Source organism: Macrotis lagotis, chromosome 7 (genome assembly GCF_037893015.1).
Source record: "Macrotis lagotis isolate mMagLag1 chromosome 7, bilby.v1.9.chrom.fasta, whole genome shotgun sequence".
NCBI classification, from domain to species: domain Eukaryota; kingdom Metazoa; phylum Chordata; class Mammalia; order Peramelemorphia; family Peramelidae; genus Macrotis; species Macrotis lagotis.
Window position 1 is genome coordinate 109,297,627 of NC_133664.1, and position 12,335 is coordinate 109,309,961.

Here is a 12,335-nt window from a genome sequence, read left to right on the forward strand (position 1 = left end):
AATGATGATGATGATGATGATGATGACATTTGTCCTTCATTCTCGAGGTCCATGACATCAGGGAGGTGATGCCATAGCAAGAAGGTAAATTGGATTTTGAGCTGGGGAGAGGGGCCTGTACTATCACCAGCCTCACTTTCTCCTTCAGAGCCATCTGCGTCAACTGAATCAAGACAACTGTAGGTGAGCCTGGATGCTAGGCAATCAGGGTTAAATGACTTGTCCAAAGTCACATAGATAGTTAAGTGTCCAAAGTTGGATTCAAACTTCCATTCTCCCAACTCCAAGGCCAGTGCTCTATCCACTGAGCTACCTTAGCTGCCCTTTTATTCCTGTTTAACCTTTGTGTTAGCTCCTTGCTGAATCTAGGATCTACTTACTGACTCTATCAACTTCTCAAAGAAGCATAACAATTCCCAATTCAAAGTATCATCACTCAAATGTCTTCCATGATATTCCTCCTACCTAGCTTCACCTGTTCAAGAATTGTGCAAAAGCATGTTAATTATAAGGGGTACTGAAGGTATAAGGGTAGCTAGGTGGCACCATAATAATTGGAAGGTGGGGGATGGAAATGGGGCTGGAGTCAAGATCTAAGATCAGATCTAACCTCAGACACTTAATATGTCTTAAGTATTATTATTTTGGGGGGGTTGCAAGGCATTGAGGTTATTGACTTGCCCAAGGTCACACAGCTAGGTAATTATTGTCTGAGGTAGGATTTGAATTCAGGTCCCCCTGATTCCAGGACCCGTGTTCTATCTACTGCGCCACTTAGCTGCCTGTCTCAAGTATTATTGCAATTTTACTTGCAATATATGTGTATATACATATGTATCATTTCATATACCACATGTATTTGCATTTATAGAATATATTGTGTGTGTTATTTTATGTGTACAAATATACATACATGTAAAATACATGTGTGATGAAGAGGTTTTGGTGATGGGTTTTTGTGATGCTACTCCATCACCATGCTTATCTGACCTGTTCATTTTCAGTAGGAAATACCTTTCCATGAGAGGCAACAGACCTGACCTCATAGTCCAGAAGACTTATGTTCAAATACTGCTTTTTACACATACAATTGATGTGAGCCTGGAGAATCATTTAACTCCTTGATGTATTAGGAAACTCAAGTCTGCAAGTTGAGAACAGTTGCTGCTCTGCCTTGGGGAGAAGATATTTCCTTGTTTTAATGATATCACAGATCCAGACCCCACCCCCTTCCCCAGGAAAAAAAACAATACCCCTCTAGAGTCATATGCCAGTCATGAGCTTTATTCTACCACTTTAGCAAGACCTAAAGATATCATGTACCAACCAAATCTATTCACAGTGTCTGATCTTTTTAAAACAAGGGTTTGCCATGAACCCTTTGCTAGCAGCAAAAGTGCATAGGAATCATTTATGTATCAAAAGGTTCCTCTGACAGAGTTTGCCTGAAAATGGTAAATGTGTATGTGTGTCTGTGTGTCACTAGCAACTTGCATTTAAATGACAAAATAGAAAAACATGGAACTCATAAATTTGCAAATGGATAAATGTTGAAAACTACCTTTGCAGGGCAGCTAGATGGCACAATGGATAGAGCACTAGCACTGGAATCAGGAGGATCTGGGTTCAAATATAACCTGACACTTAATAATTACCTAGCTGTGTGACCTTGGGCAAGTCCCTTAACCCCATTGCCTTGCAAAAACAAAATAAAAACTACCTTTGCGTGTGATTGAGAAAAAATAAAACAAAACAAAAAACAAAACTTTGGACATGGACTTAGGAGAATTGGTTCTGGAATCCTGGTTCTGAATAGGTAATTTGAAACAGTTCCTTAATCTTTCTGAATCTTCACTTTCCTCCTTTAAAAAGTGAGGGGGGGGGAAATATTTGATCTATCATAAAGAAACTACTTTGTAAACTATAAAGGTTTTAGAAAGAATAGACCAGGATTATCACAATGGTTGATTCTATCAAATCTTTAGGATAAAATGTATGGCTTTACAATTCTTTGATTAACTCTTTAGTTAATAATGAACCACTAAATAGAAACATGAAGAGAAAAACAGTGAGTTTGGCAGGGTCTCAAGCATGACATTCACCTTAAATGTTCTAAAGGATGACTAGTCATATTTCATGGAATGAATATCTAATGGATCTTCATCCAAGGATTTTTAACTGGGGAAGAAAGGTATCACTGGACAGTAGATGTAAGCTCCCTGTGGGTAGGGATTGGCTCACTTTAGTACTAATTTCTTTCCCCAGGCACAGATCCCGAAACATAATGGGCAATCCATAAATTTCTAATTGATTTATAAATTAACATAATATATAGATTACTTAGGAAATGCCAAAAGTATTTCATCTCTTGGCTTCAGGCTTCAGGCTGTTCCCCGTGCCTGGAATGTTCCCACTCCTCCACTCTGACTACTGACCCAGGATGCAGCAGATGACTTTGACATCTTCATTGTCTGACCAAACTCAAAGCACACACAATAAATGCTTCATAAATTCTGTTGACTGTTTCGGACCATGCCATTTGAGCTGCTGATGACTGACCAGTTTTCATTCTGAGGACAATGAACTTGTCCGGAGCTGCTGATCAATCTGAACAAACTCATCCTTTATCAGAGCAATCTTCTCTTTTGCCCATTTCCCATTTTGCTGACCTGACTCTCCTCTGACCATTCATAAACTCAGCATTTCCTTTTTTCTTCAGTGGGAATTCCCTCCATTTCTAACAGGTTTCTGGAAAAACCATCAAAGGCAATTCACTCAGAACTTTATCTTACTAAGGATGCTGGTGCTTCAGTTTGTGAAGAAAAGGATAATTTCCTTTCTAGCAAAAAATCTTTCAGCCAGCTGCCTGTATAGGGGGAATTCTGGAACAACAGACAGCTAGAATTGGAAGTTGCTTTAGAGATCACCTACCTTATCCCCTTGTTCATATATGTGTGTGTATACATATATATGTATGTGTGTATGTAGATACACCCATATTTTATGAACACTGGGAATGGGCTGCTTTTGCTAGCCTATTTTCAAACCATTTCTAAAAACTTACTGTAAGTTCCCCTGAACAGTGATTGCTTTGGCCCTGTTAGAGTTTAAAGTGCTGCCTTTTCATTAAATATACCTCTAAGCTGCTGCATTTGATCAAATAGCATTGGTGGGGTGGGAAAGAAGTCTTGGGGTTGAGGGGGATCATGATAGCGCTCTTTGAATGTCAAGTAGAAGTGGAATTCCATTTAGGACCACAAATTTAGAGAGAGAGAAGGAAATCCAGAGGCCACCTCGCTTGGAAGATGAAGGAACTGAGGATGACAGGTTCAAGTTTGCACAGCAGGAAATGGCAGAGCTGGGATTTGAATGCAGGAGCTCTGACTCCGAATTTATCAGACAAACTGTATCATGCAGTCTGTTTCAGTTGGCCCCAGGAGGCAGAGCTAGGAGCAATAAATGTTGTTTTTGCTGTTGTTGAGTCATTTCAGTTGTGTCCAACTCTTCATGACCCCATTTGGGGTTTTCTTGGCAAAAATATTGTATATATAAAGGGAAACTGAGGCAAACAGGGTCACACAGTTAATAAATGTCACATCTCCATATAGTTGCCCCCTGGGAGCAATGAATAGAAGTTGCTAAAGGGTAGATTTCTGCTTAAGAAAAAAATTCCTAATTTGAATAATTTGAATTTCCCATCTCAAAAGTAAATAAATGGGCTACTAAAGTAAGGAGGGAGTTTTCTGTCACTGGATATCATCAAATAGAAAACAGATGCCCACTTACTTGTTGGAGATATTGGAGAGAGGACTCCTACTTTCAGTACTTCACAGCTTCTGAAGACCCTTAAAATCATGTCAGATTCAACAATTTAGTGAGAGTTTTCCCTCAACAGGTGACAGAATCCCAGATACAATCAATTTTACAAAGCCTGTGGTGGAAAGAGCATCAGCACCAGATTCAGGAGGATCTGAGTTCAAATCCAACCATAGACACTTACTAGCTATGTGACCCTGAGTAAGTCACTTAACTCTGCCTCAGTTTCCTTATCTGTTATGAGCTAGAAAAGGAAATCACAAATCACTCCAGTACTTTGCCAAGAAAATCCAAGGTGGGATCACAAAGAGTAATGCCTAAGTGAAAAACACCTGAACAACATCAACCACACAGAATAGTTTCTTAATTCCCCACATCTTTATTGATCCCTTTTGCATCCAGATATTCTAACTTGTCTTGTGATGAAGATACATCATAGATTCTCAACTTTGTTTTCTTATAAAACAGCACTGGACCTATATATGCTATACTTTTCAAGAGCTTTGCACAGCTAGCTTTAGCTCTTCAGCTCATGATGTCACACACATACACACACACACACACACACACACACATCTATGTCAGGCTAAGATGAGAAGAGAAAACAGGTACAAAATAGGTCTAGATCCAGACAAAAAGATTTGAGAATAATTAGTTAGTAATTGTAACTGTGTTCCAGAAACAGAGTCAACAAACCAATTCTAATGAATTCTGATTTCTCTGTCACATTTTATATACCCTATTGGATATCAGAGGCCACAGACCCATAGATACAAAAAAACCCACGAGATTCTTACAGCTAAGATTGAATCATTTTGTTATTAATTCTGACTCTACCAGATATAATGTTAGAGATGGAGAAGGTGGGAAAGTCAGCAGAGGATTGGATCTTATGAATACCTGAACACTCATCCACCCACAAAATTTTGGGTGAATTGAGAGCAAAAGTGTTTCAGAGAAATCAAGAAAGAATGGAAAACCTGCCTCTTCCTACATCTTCAGAATGCCCAGGCACCTGGAATGATAAGGGTCCCAAAGCTGAGGTGATATCATCTGAGAAATATGGGTGAATAAGTTTCTTTACCTGAAGTGCAACGGAGCATGTTTTAATGTTCTACTCTGAGAAGCTTTCAAAATGTTTTGATTAGAGAAAGATAATCACCCATATCCTGTCTGAACCTCCCACTGCCCAGGGAGTAGCCTGGATATTTTGGTTAGGAGGGAGGGCAAAGATTTAAAGGTAGGCATGTCCTGGTAAATGTTTTAACAACTCATTTTCCTGGGATAAAAATGTATTCAGATACACTCTTAAATTGAATTGGCATTTCTAACATTTTCTCCATTACTTTCTTAAGCAACTGGAAATTTCTGATGTGTAAACACATAATGTACACCTGACAATTGGCTCTGTAAGCCATTTCTAGACCTGACTATTGACCGGTGTGCTTCCTAACTTGCCTCCTCCCTCCTGCTTCCTGGGACTGGCCAGTGATGTGGAACTGACAACAGAGGGAAACTTGGTAAGGTTCAAAAGGGCCACTCTGTCTCTGAATTTTCTATTGAGTCTATAAAAGAGCGAGCTTCTCCTGGACAAAATACTTATGGAGAGGACAGAATTTGTACTTCATTATGCATATTGCTTGCAGTAATATTTAAAGTCATTGTCTTCCATAATTCATCTGAAATAACAAAAGGTCAAGAATATTAAGGGAATTAATGAAAAAAATTACAAAGGAAAGTGACCAAGCAATACTAGATTTCAAGGGGGCAGTTAGGTGGCACAGTGGATAGAGCACCGGCCCTGGAGTCAGGAGTACCTAAGTTCAAATCCGACCTCAGACACTTAATGATTACCTAGCTGTGTGGCCTTGGGCAAGCCACTTAACCCCTTTTCCTTGCAAAAACCTAAAAAAAATTAGATTTCAGACTATATTAAAAAGTGGCAATAACAGAAACTATCTGGAACTGCCTAAGAAATAAAGGGATAGATCGATGGAACAGATTAGGTATACAAGACACAGTAAGTAGTAAAGGATCCAAGTAACCAAGTAAACAAAAGATTCCAACTTTTGAGATAAGCACTCACTATTTGATAAAAAAAAAAGTTCTGGAAAAACTGGAAAACTGGAGGACAGAAACTAGGTATAGACTAACATCTCACACCATGTACCAAGATTAGAAGGAAAGCAAAAAGCTGGGAAACAATCTTTATAGAAGTGTCTCTGAGAAAGGCCGCATTTCTCAAATATATATATAGAGAGAATTGAGTTGATTATAAGAATACAAGTCATCCCGAATTGATAATTGATCAAAGAATATGAATAGGCAGTTTTCAGATGAAGAAATCAAAGCTATTTATAGGCATATGAAGAAGTGTTCAAAATCACTTTTGATTAGAGAAATACAAATTAAAACAGTTCTGAGATACCACCTCAGATTAGCTAATATGACAAAAAAGGGAAATGATAAAGGAAAGGATATGGGAAAATTAGAACACTAATGCACTGTTGGTGAAGTTGTGGACTGATCCAATCATTCTGGAGAGCAATCTGAAATTATTCCCAAAAGGCAATCACAGATCTCTATCTCAAAGAAATCATAAAAAAGAGGAAAGACCCTACATGTACAAAAATATTCATAATAGTTCTTTCTGTGGTGGCAAAATGTTGGAAATTGAGGGGATGCCTAATTGGGGGATGACTAAACAAGCTATTCCATATGAATATAATCGAATAATATTTTGCAATAAGAAATAATGAACAGGCAGATTTCAGAAAAAAATCTGGAGACACTTGTATGAACCAATGCAAAGTGAAATGAGCAGAACCAGGAAAACACAGTATCAGCAACATTGTGTGATGTTATTCAGCTCTTCTCAGCAACACAAGACAAGACAAAGGATTCACAAAGGAAAATGCTATCCATAACCAAATAAGAAGCTGATGGCCTCTGAATGCAAATTGAAACAAATTTTTTTCAATTACTTTATTCTTTCTCATGGTTATTTTTTCCTTTTGATCTATTTCTTCTTTAACAACTGAGATTACTATGGAAAAAATGTTTTACATGATAGTACATATATAAACCATTTTCTGAAGAAGAAAGGGAGAAAAGTTAGACTCAAAATATTTTTTAAAAATGAATGCTAAAATTTTCAGACTGTGTAAATGGGGAGAAAATAAAATACTATTAAAAATAATAAAGTCATATATTCTCTGTGTTTTTTCTTATGTTTCCAATAAAATAGCTAGAATCAGAATCACAAATTATTAGACCTGCAAAAGACTTCAGAGATTAACCTTACTTTAACTACCTTTTTTTTTATTGTTTAGTGTTCTATTAGTCTACCTGTGATCCAGGGAATCCCTAATTTACTGGACTGAGGCAACCACCTAATCATCAGAGAGAACAACTTGCCTTTTATTTTTTGCATTAAAGTAATTTCCCAATATACACTTCCCCTTGACCCCGTCTGGAAACAACAACTAACTAGAAACTAACAGAAAGACCATCTGATACCATATACAATGTTTTGCTCCTATAGTCCTTCCATTTCTCTACTAAAAAATGGGTCTACTGGATCTATACCCTGAAGAGATCATGAAAAAGTATAAAAAATCACTTATACAAAAATATTCATAGCAGCCCTGTTTGTGGTGGCAAAGAATTAGAAATCGAGTGAATGTCCATCAATTGGGGAATAGCTATACAAAATGTGGTATATACATATATATGTATGTAATGGAACACTATTGTTCTATTAGAAACCAGGAGGGATGAGAATTCAGAGAAGCCTGGAAAGACTTGCATGAACTTATGCTGAGCAAGATGAGCAGAACCAGAAGAACATTGTACACCCTAACAGCAACATGTGGTTGATAATCAGCCTTAATGGACTTGCTCATTCCATCAGTGCAATCAATAATCAGGGACGATTTTAGGGTATCTGTGATGGAGAATACCATCCGTATCTAGATAAAGAACTGTGAAGTTTAAACAAAGACTATTACCTTCAATTAAAAAAAAGTTGTCTTATATACTACATAATTTTGCTATTCCTGATATTATATTTTTCCTGAAGGATATTTTTCTCTCAATACATTCAATTTTGATCAATGTATAGCGTGGAAACAATGTAAAGATTATCAGACTGCCTTCTGTGGGAGGGGAGAGAAGGGGGGGGATTGTAAAATTCAAAACATTACAAAAAATAGGTAGAAACTACTATTGTATATAATTGGAAAACACATAAGCTATTTATATATAAAATAAATTAAAAATAAAAAATTTATTGCATCATCTCTTCCCTAGGACCAAAATGTATCACTACAATTGACCAATTGACCAACACTGTCACTAACAAACACTGTCAGCATTATTATTTCAATCTCTGGGCAAATTGTTCTTCTGGGTCTGCTCTTTTTAGTCTGCATCAGTTTATATTAGCCTTTGAATGTTTCTCAATTAATTATAGTGATCATTTTTTGCAACCAATAATAGTTTGATCTATCATTCCCCAGTGGACAGGGCACATTTTGGTTCCATTCGTTTTTGCTACCATAAAAATTGCTAAAGAATTGAAAGGGAAGGGGCAGTTAATAGATTGGTAGATAGAGCACCAGTCCTGGAGTCAGAAGGACCTGAATTCAAATCAGGTCTCAGACACTTAATAACTGCCTAGCTTTGTAACTTTGGGCAAGTCACTTAACTCCATCATCTTAAATAAATAAAATAAAAAAAAATTGAAAGGAAAAATGGGTGCCCCCCCTCCCTAGGAACTGAATGAACAATTGTGATAAACACAATAGAATATTATCATACTATAAGAAATTATGAATATCAATAATTCAGAAAAATTTGGGCAGACTTTATGAATTGATGTACAGCAAAACAATTAGAACCAGTACAATTTCGTCATTGACTCCAATGAGTAAAAGAAAATAGCATTGAAAAACTTCAGAATTATGATCAAGAAAGTGATCAGTCACAATTTCAGAGGATTTGATAGCAAAGCATAGTTACCATCTCTCAGAATAGTGGTATGCAGGAGGTATAGAATGAGACAAAAGTTTTCAGAGATGGTCAATGTATTAATTCGATTTGCTTGGTTGTTCTTATTTGATGTTCTTTTGGAGAAGAAAGGAAGGGAACATATGGTCTGACATTCATGTCAGTGGCTATTAAAATACATTTAAAATTAAAAAAGGTAATGCTACAAACATTTCAATGTATAAGGGACCTTTCTGTTGCTGACCCCCTTGGGACCCAGCAGCACAAAAGCCCTCATTTTCATGAGAAAACTATGGTAGAGTGACTTCCCAAGTTCACACAGGACCCAGGTGTCTCAGACATCCAGCAATGTTTTTTGTCAAAGAAGCTTTGCTTTCATTTCATAGGTATGTTCCCATAAGATCTGTATAGTATGTATATCCAGTTAGTATTATCAGCTAACTAAACAAGACTGATTATTTACCTTTATTAAAGGTAAGCAAATTTCCATTCCTCAAATAGGAGATTCCCATTCAAAGATTTATAACTAAAATCAACATTTGTTAAGCTCCTACTATATTCCAGTTTATTGGATTAGTTGATAGGAATAACAAAGACAAAACTGAAACAACTTCTTCTCTAAGAGCTTACATTCTAGGGAGGAATAGCCTAATCAGAAGAACCACAAATATTAGAAGATATGTTTGTCTGTCATCCATGATGTTATTCTTATTTAACCTCTGGGCATTTTCTCATTTTTGTACCCTCTGCTTGTATGGCATGTTCATGGGTTTCTGTTGTCTCTATATTATTTTTATGTGTCTTTATCATGGATCTGTAGATGAAGGTACAGCTTCCTAAGTTAGATCTCCTCTGAAATACCCCTGACATGTTAGCTATCCAGTCTCTGCTTGAGCACTTTTATTAACTGGGGAATTCACTATCAAAATAGGGGCTGCCAGGAACAAAATGAAAGTTGATACTTGTTCAATCCAACCCAAAAAAGTAGGCAGGCCAGCAACAAAGATTACTGAGTAGAAAGCAAAGAATTTTAAAAATAGATTTTATTTAATTTTTTTAAAGTTAATTTTTTGTTTGGTGGCTGGCTATCTGACTAAGGATTTAGTCCTGATTCACAAAAATGTTGAAATAGGCCTATACAATGAACTGTCTCACCAAAGAGCTATGACCAATTCCCTTTCAGGAAAAGGATGGCATAGAAGCTAAAATTCAGCCAAGAACCAGAAGATGGCAGAGAAAAGGAAAAGACAGTCTAGAAGATGATATCAGCAGCCTATTATATTTATATATATATATATGTATGTATATGTATGTGTGTATGTATATGTATGTATGCATAGATGTGTGTGTATGTACACACACACATACACACACATATATATATATATATATATATTAGTTCCCTCTTTCTTATATGTTTGTTGGCTACACTATTGGCCTAAGGATCTGTAGGGGGAAATGCTTGTGTGCATATGTCATGCTATTCTGTTCCAATCAAATGTTTCTTTGACTGAGTTAATGTATCCTCTCATCTAGGAAAAGAGAATCATTGGTGGAATGTATTTAATCATTGATGTTCATTCAATGTTTGCCCCTCACTTTCAAAGAGGAACATTACATCAGGAAGGTGATATCATCACTTGCAAATGAATTGGAATTAAGTGAGAAAGGCTGTGCAAAGTCACAAACCTCACTCTCTCCTCCAGAGCCATCTGGATCCAGTAGGCAATGTATAGATCAGGGAGAATGGAGATGGCCCCTAACAGTTTTTAATAGATACTGAAGATAATTTGAATCCAAGGTGGCTAACTTTTAGGTTTGGTTTTTTTTTTTTTTGCAAGGCAAATGGGGTTAAGTGGCTTGCCCAAGGCCACACAGCTAGGTAATTATTAAGTGTCTGAGACCGGATTTGAACCCAGGTACTCCTGACTCCAGGGCCAGTGCTTTATCCACTGTGCCACCTAGCTGCTCCTTGGTTAACTTTTAGGGACCAATATGTGAGCTATATATGAAGGCTTATCTAGATCTCTATTTTGGGACGAGAATGCTCTAATGTTGAAGAAGTTCATTGATTTTTTCCCCTTTTATGCTATTTCTAAGCTATTTTTGGACTGCAGGGTTTTCTGATGTGATTTTTACAGACTAGTTCAGTTAATTTTAAAAAATTATTCTATTGCATAGTGTTGTTAAAATTTTGTTTATTGTTGAATTGACATTGGGAAACTGTTGTTGAATACTGTTGTGGCAGTATTTTGAGTAACTATGGATTCTTAGTTATTATTAGAGGATGGGTTCTTTGTGGTGGAAATAGTTCTCATGGAAAACTACTGGTTTTAGGGGGAAATGACCGGTGATAAAGACAGAATTCTGTGCATTCTCAAAGCCAGAGGTGGGGAACCATGTTTCTGTCAAGGGCCATTTGATATTTATAACATTATTCTCAGGCCATATAAAATTATCAATTCAAAAACATTTAATTCACCGCTAAAAGGCTCCTAGATTTCTTGAATTTTGAGTTCTGCCTGTGGTTACCATGGCAGCACCAGACCAAATGCTGTTTGCCCAAACCTGCTATGATATAGACAATTTAGGGTAATGTAAAGTAAAGGCTAAGGTAAACCAGAATGGAAAAAAAGAAAACCAAGCAGTTGCAATTTTAACTGTTAACTTTCTGAATTATTAGTACCTTCCATCATCCCCAAAACAATAATAGTTGATTGATAATTACAGATCCTTCAACTGTTAATAGAAAAAATGAGAAAGTTTAAAAACATCTTGGTGAGAGAAAGATGGAATGTAAGTAAGTGTATGTAGATCAACGAAAAGAATATCATTCCCCAGTGATTTGTGATTCAGGAGTTGCACCAGTCTCAACTGATCATGACTGAGAAGCAACCCCATCTGCAGCAATTACATGGAATAGGAACAATCTGCAACAATCTGTGACTTGTTACCTCCACTATCTCCAAGAGCAAGTGATCCTAGAGGAGTGATTCTGCAGGTCATCTGCTTCCTAAGTCCCTCCGACCTGCAATTACAATTACAAAGATGTATCCTTGTGCCCCAACAATGTAGAATCTTCAAAACGATATTTCCATTCCCCAGATACAAACCAGGCTGCTCTTTTCTATTAATTTCTGTCTCCACCAGATCATGGTCTATTAACATCATCTGTACAAGATATGGGTAACTGAGGGACTGATTGATCATCTTACTACCATCTCAGATTCTGGGCCCCAGTCTGTACTGAAAGGTACATTGAATAAAAATTTCCGCTGTATTTGTTGTATTTTTATTTTATTGTTTTTAAAAAGGCATTTGACTTAGAACAATACAGATTCAAGGGTCTTTCTCCAGAGGCCTCTTTTTAGGAACTCTAAAAAAGAAGTTCCTTAGATGATTTTTACCATTGACTGTTCTCAGGTCTTTGGCTCTTCCAGAGACAGAGTTAACTTCCCAGGGAACTGTGGCTACAACCCAGCCTAAAATAAGCTCTCACAAACATACTC

The 12,335-nt window shown here is 36.9% G+C and overlaps 1 protein-coding gene across 4 annotated transcripts in view; it reads right to left on the reverse strand.

Annotated features, from left to right (window-relative positions):
* LOC141492873 (uncharacterized) overlaps positions 1-12,335 on the reverse strand; it is a 34,707-nt gene that overhangs the window by 21,495 nt on the left and 877 nt on the right. For 3 of the 4 annotated variants that reach the window (XM_074193575.1, XM_074193574.1, XM_074193577.1), the window contains one exon: positions 11,781-11,854. In XM_074193575.1, coding sequence (XP_074049676.1) covers positions 11,781-11,832 — 52 coding nt within the window. In that variant the 5' untranslated portion in view covers positions 11,833-11,854. Of the gene's footprint in view, positions 1-11,780; positions 11,855-11,939; positions 11,998-12,335 lie in introns of those variants that run through there. The other variant, XM_074193576.1, reaches the window with a different exon arrangement.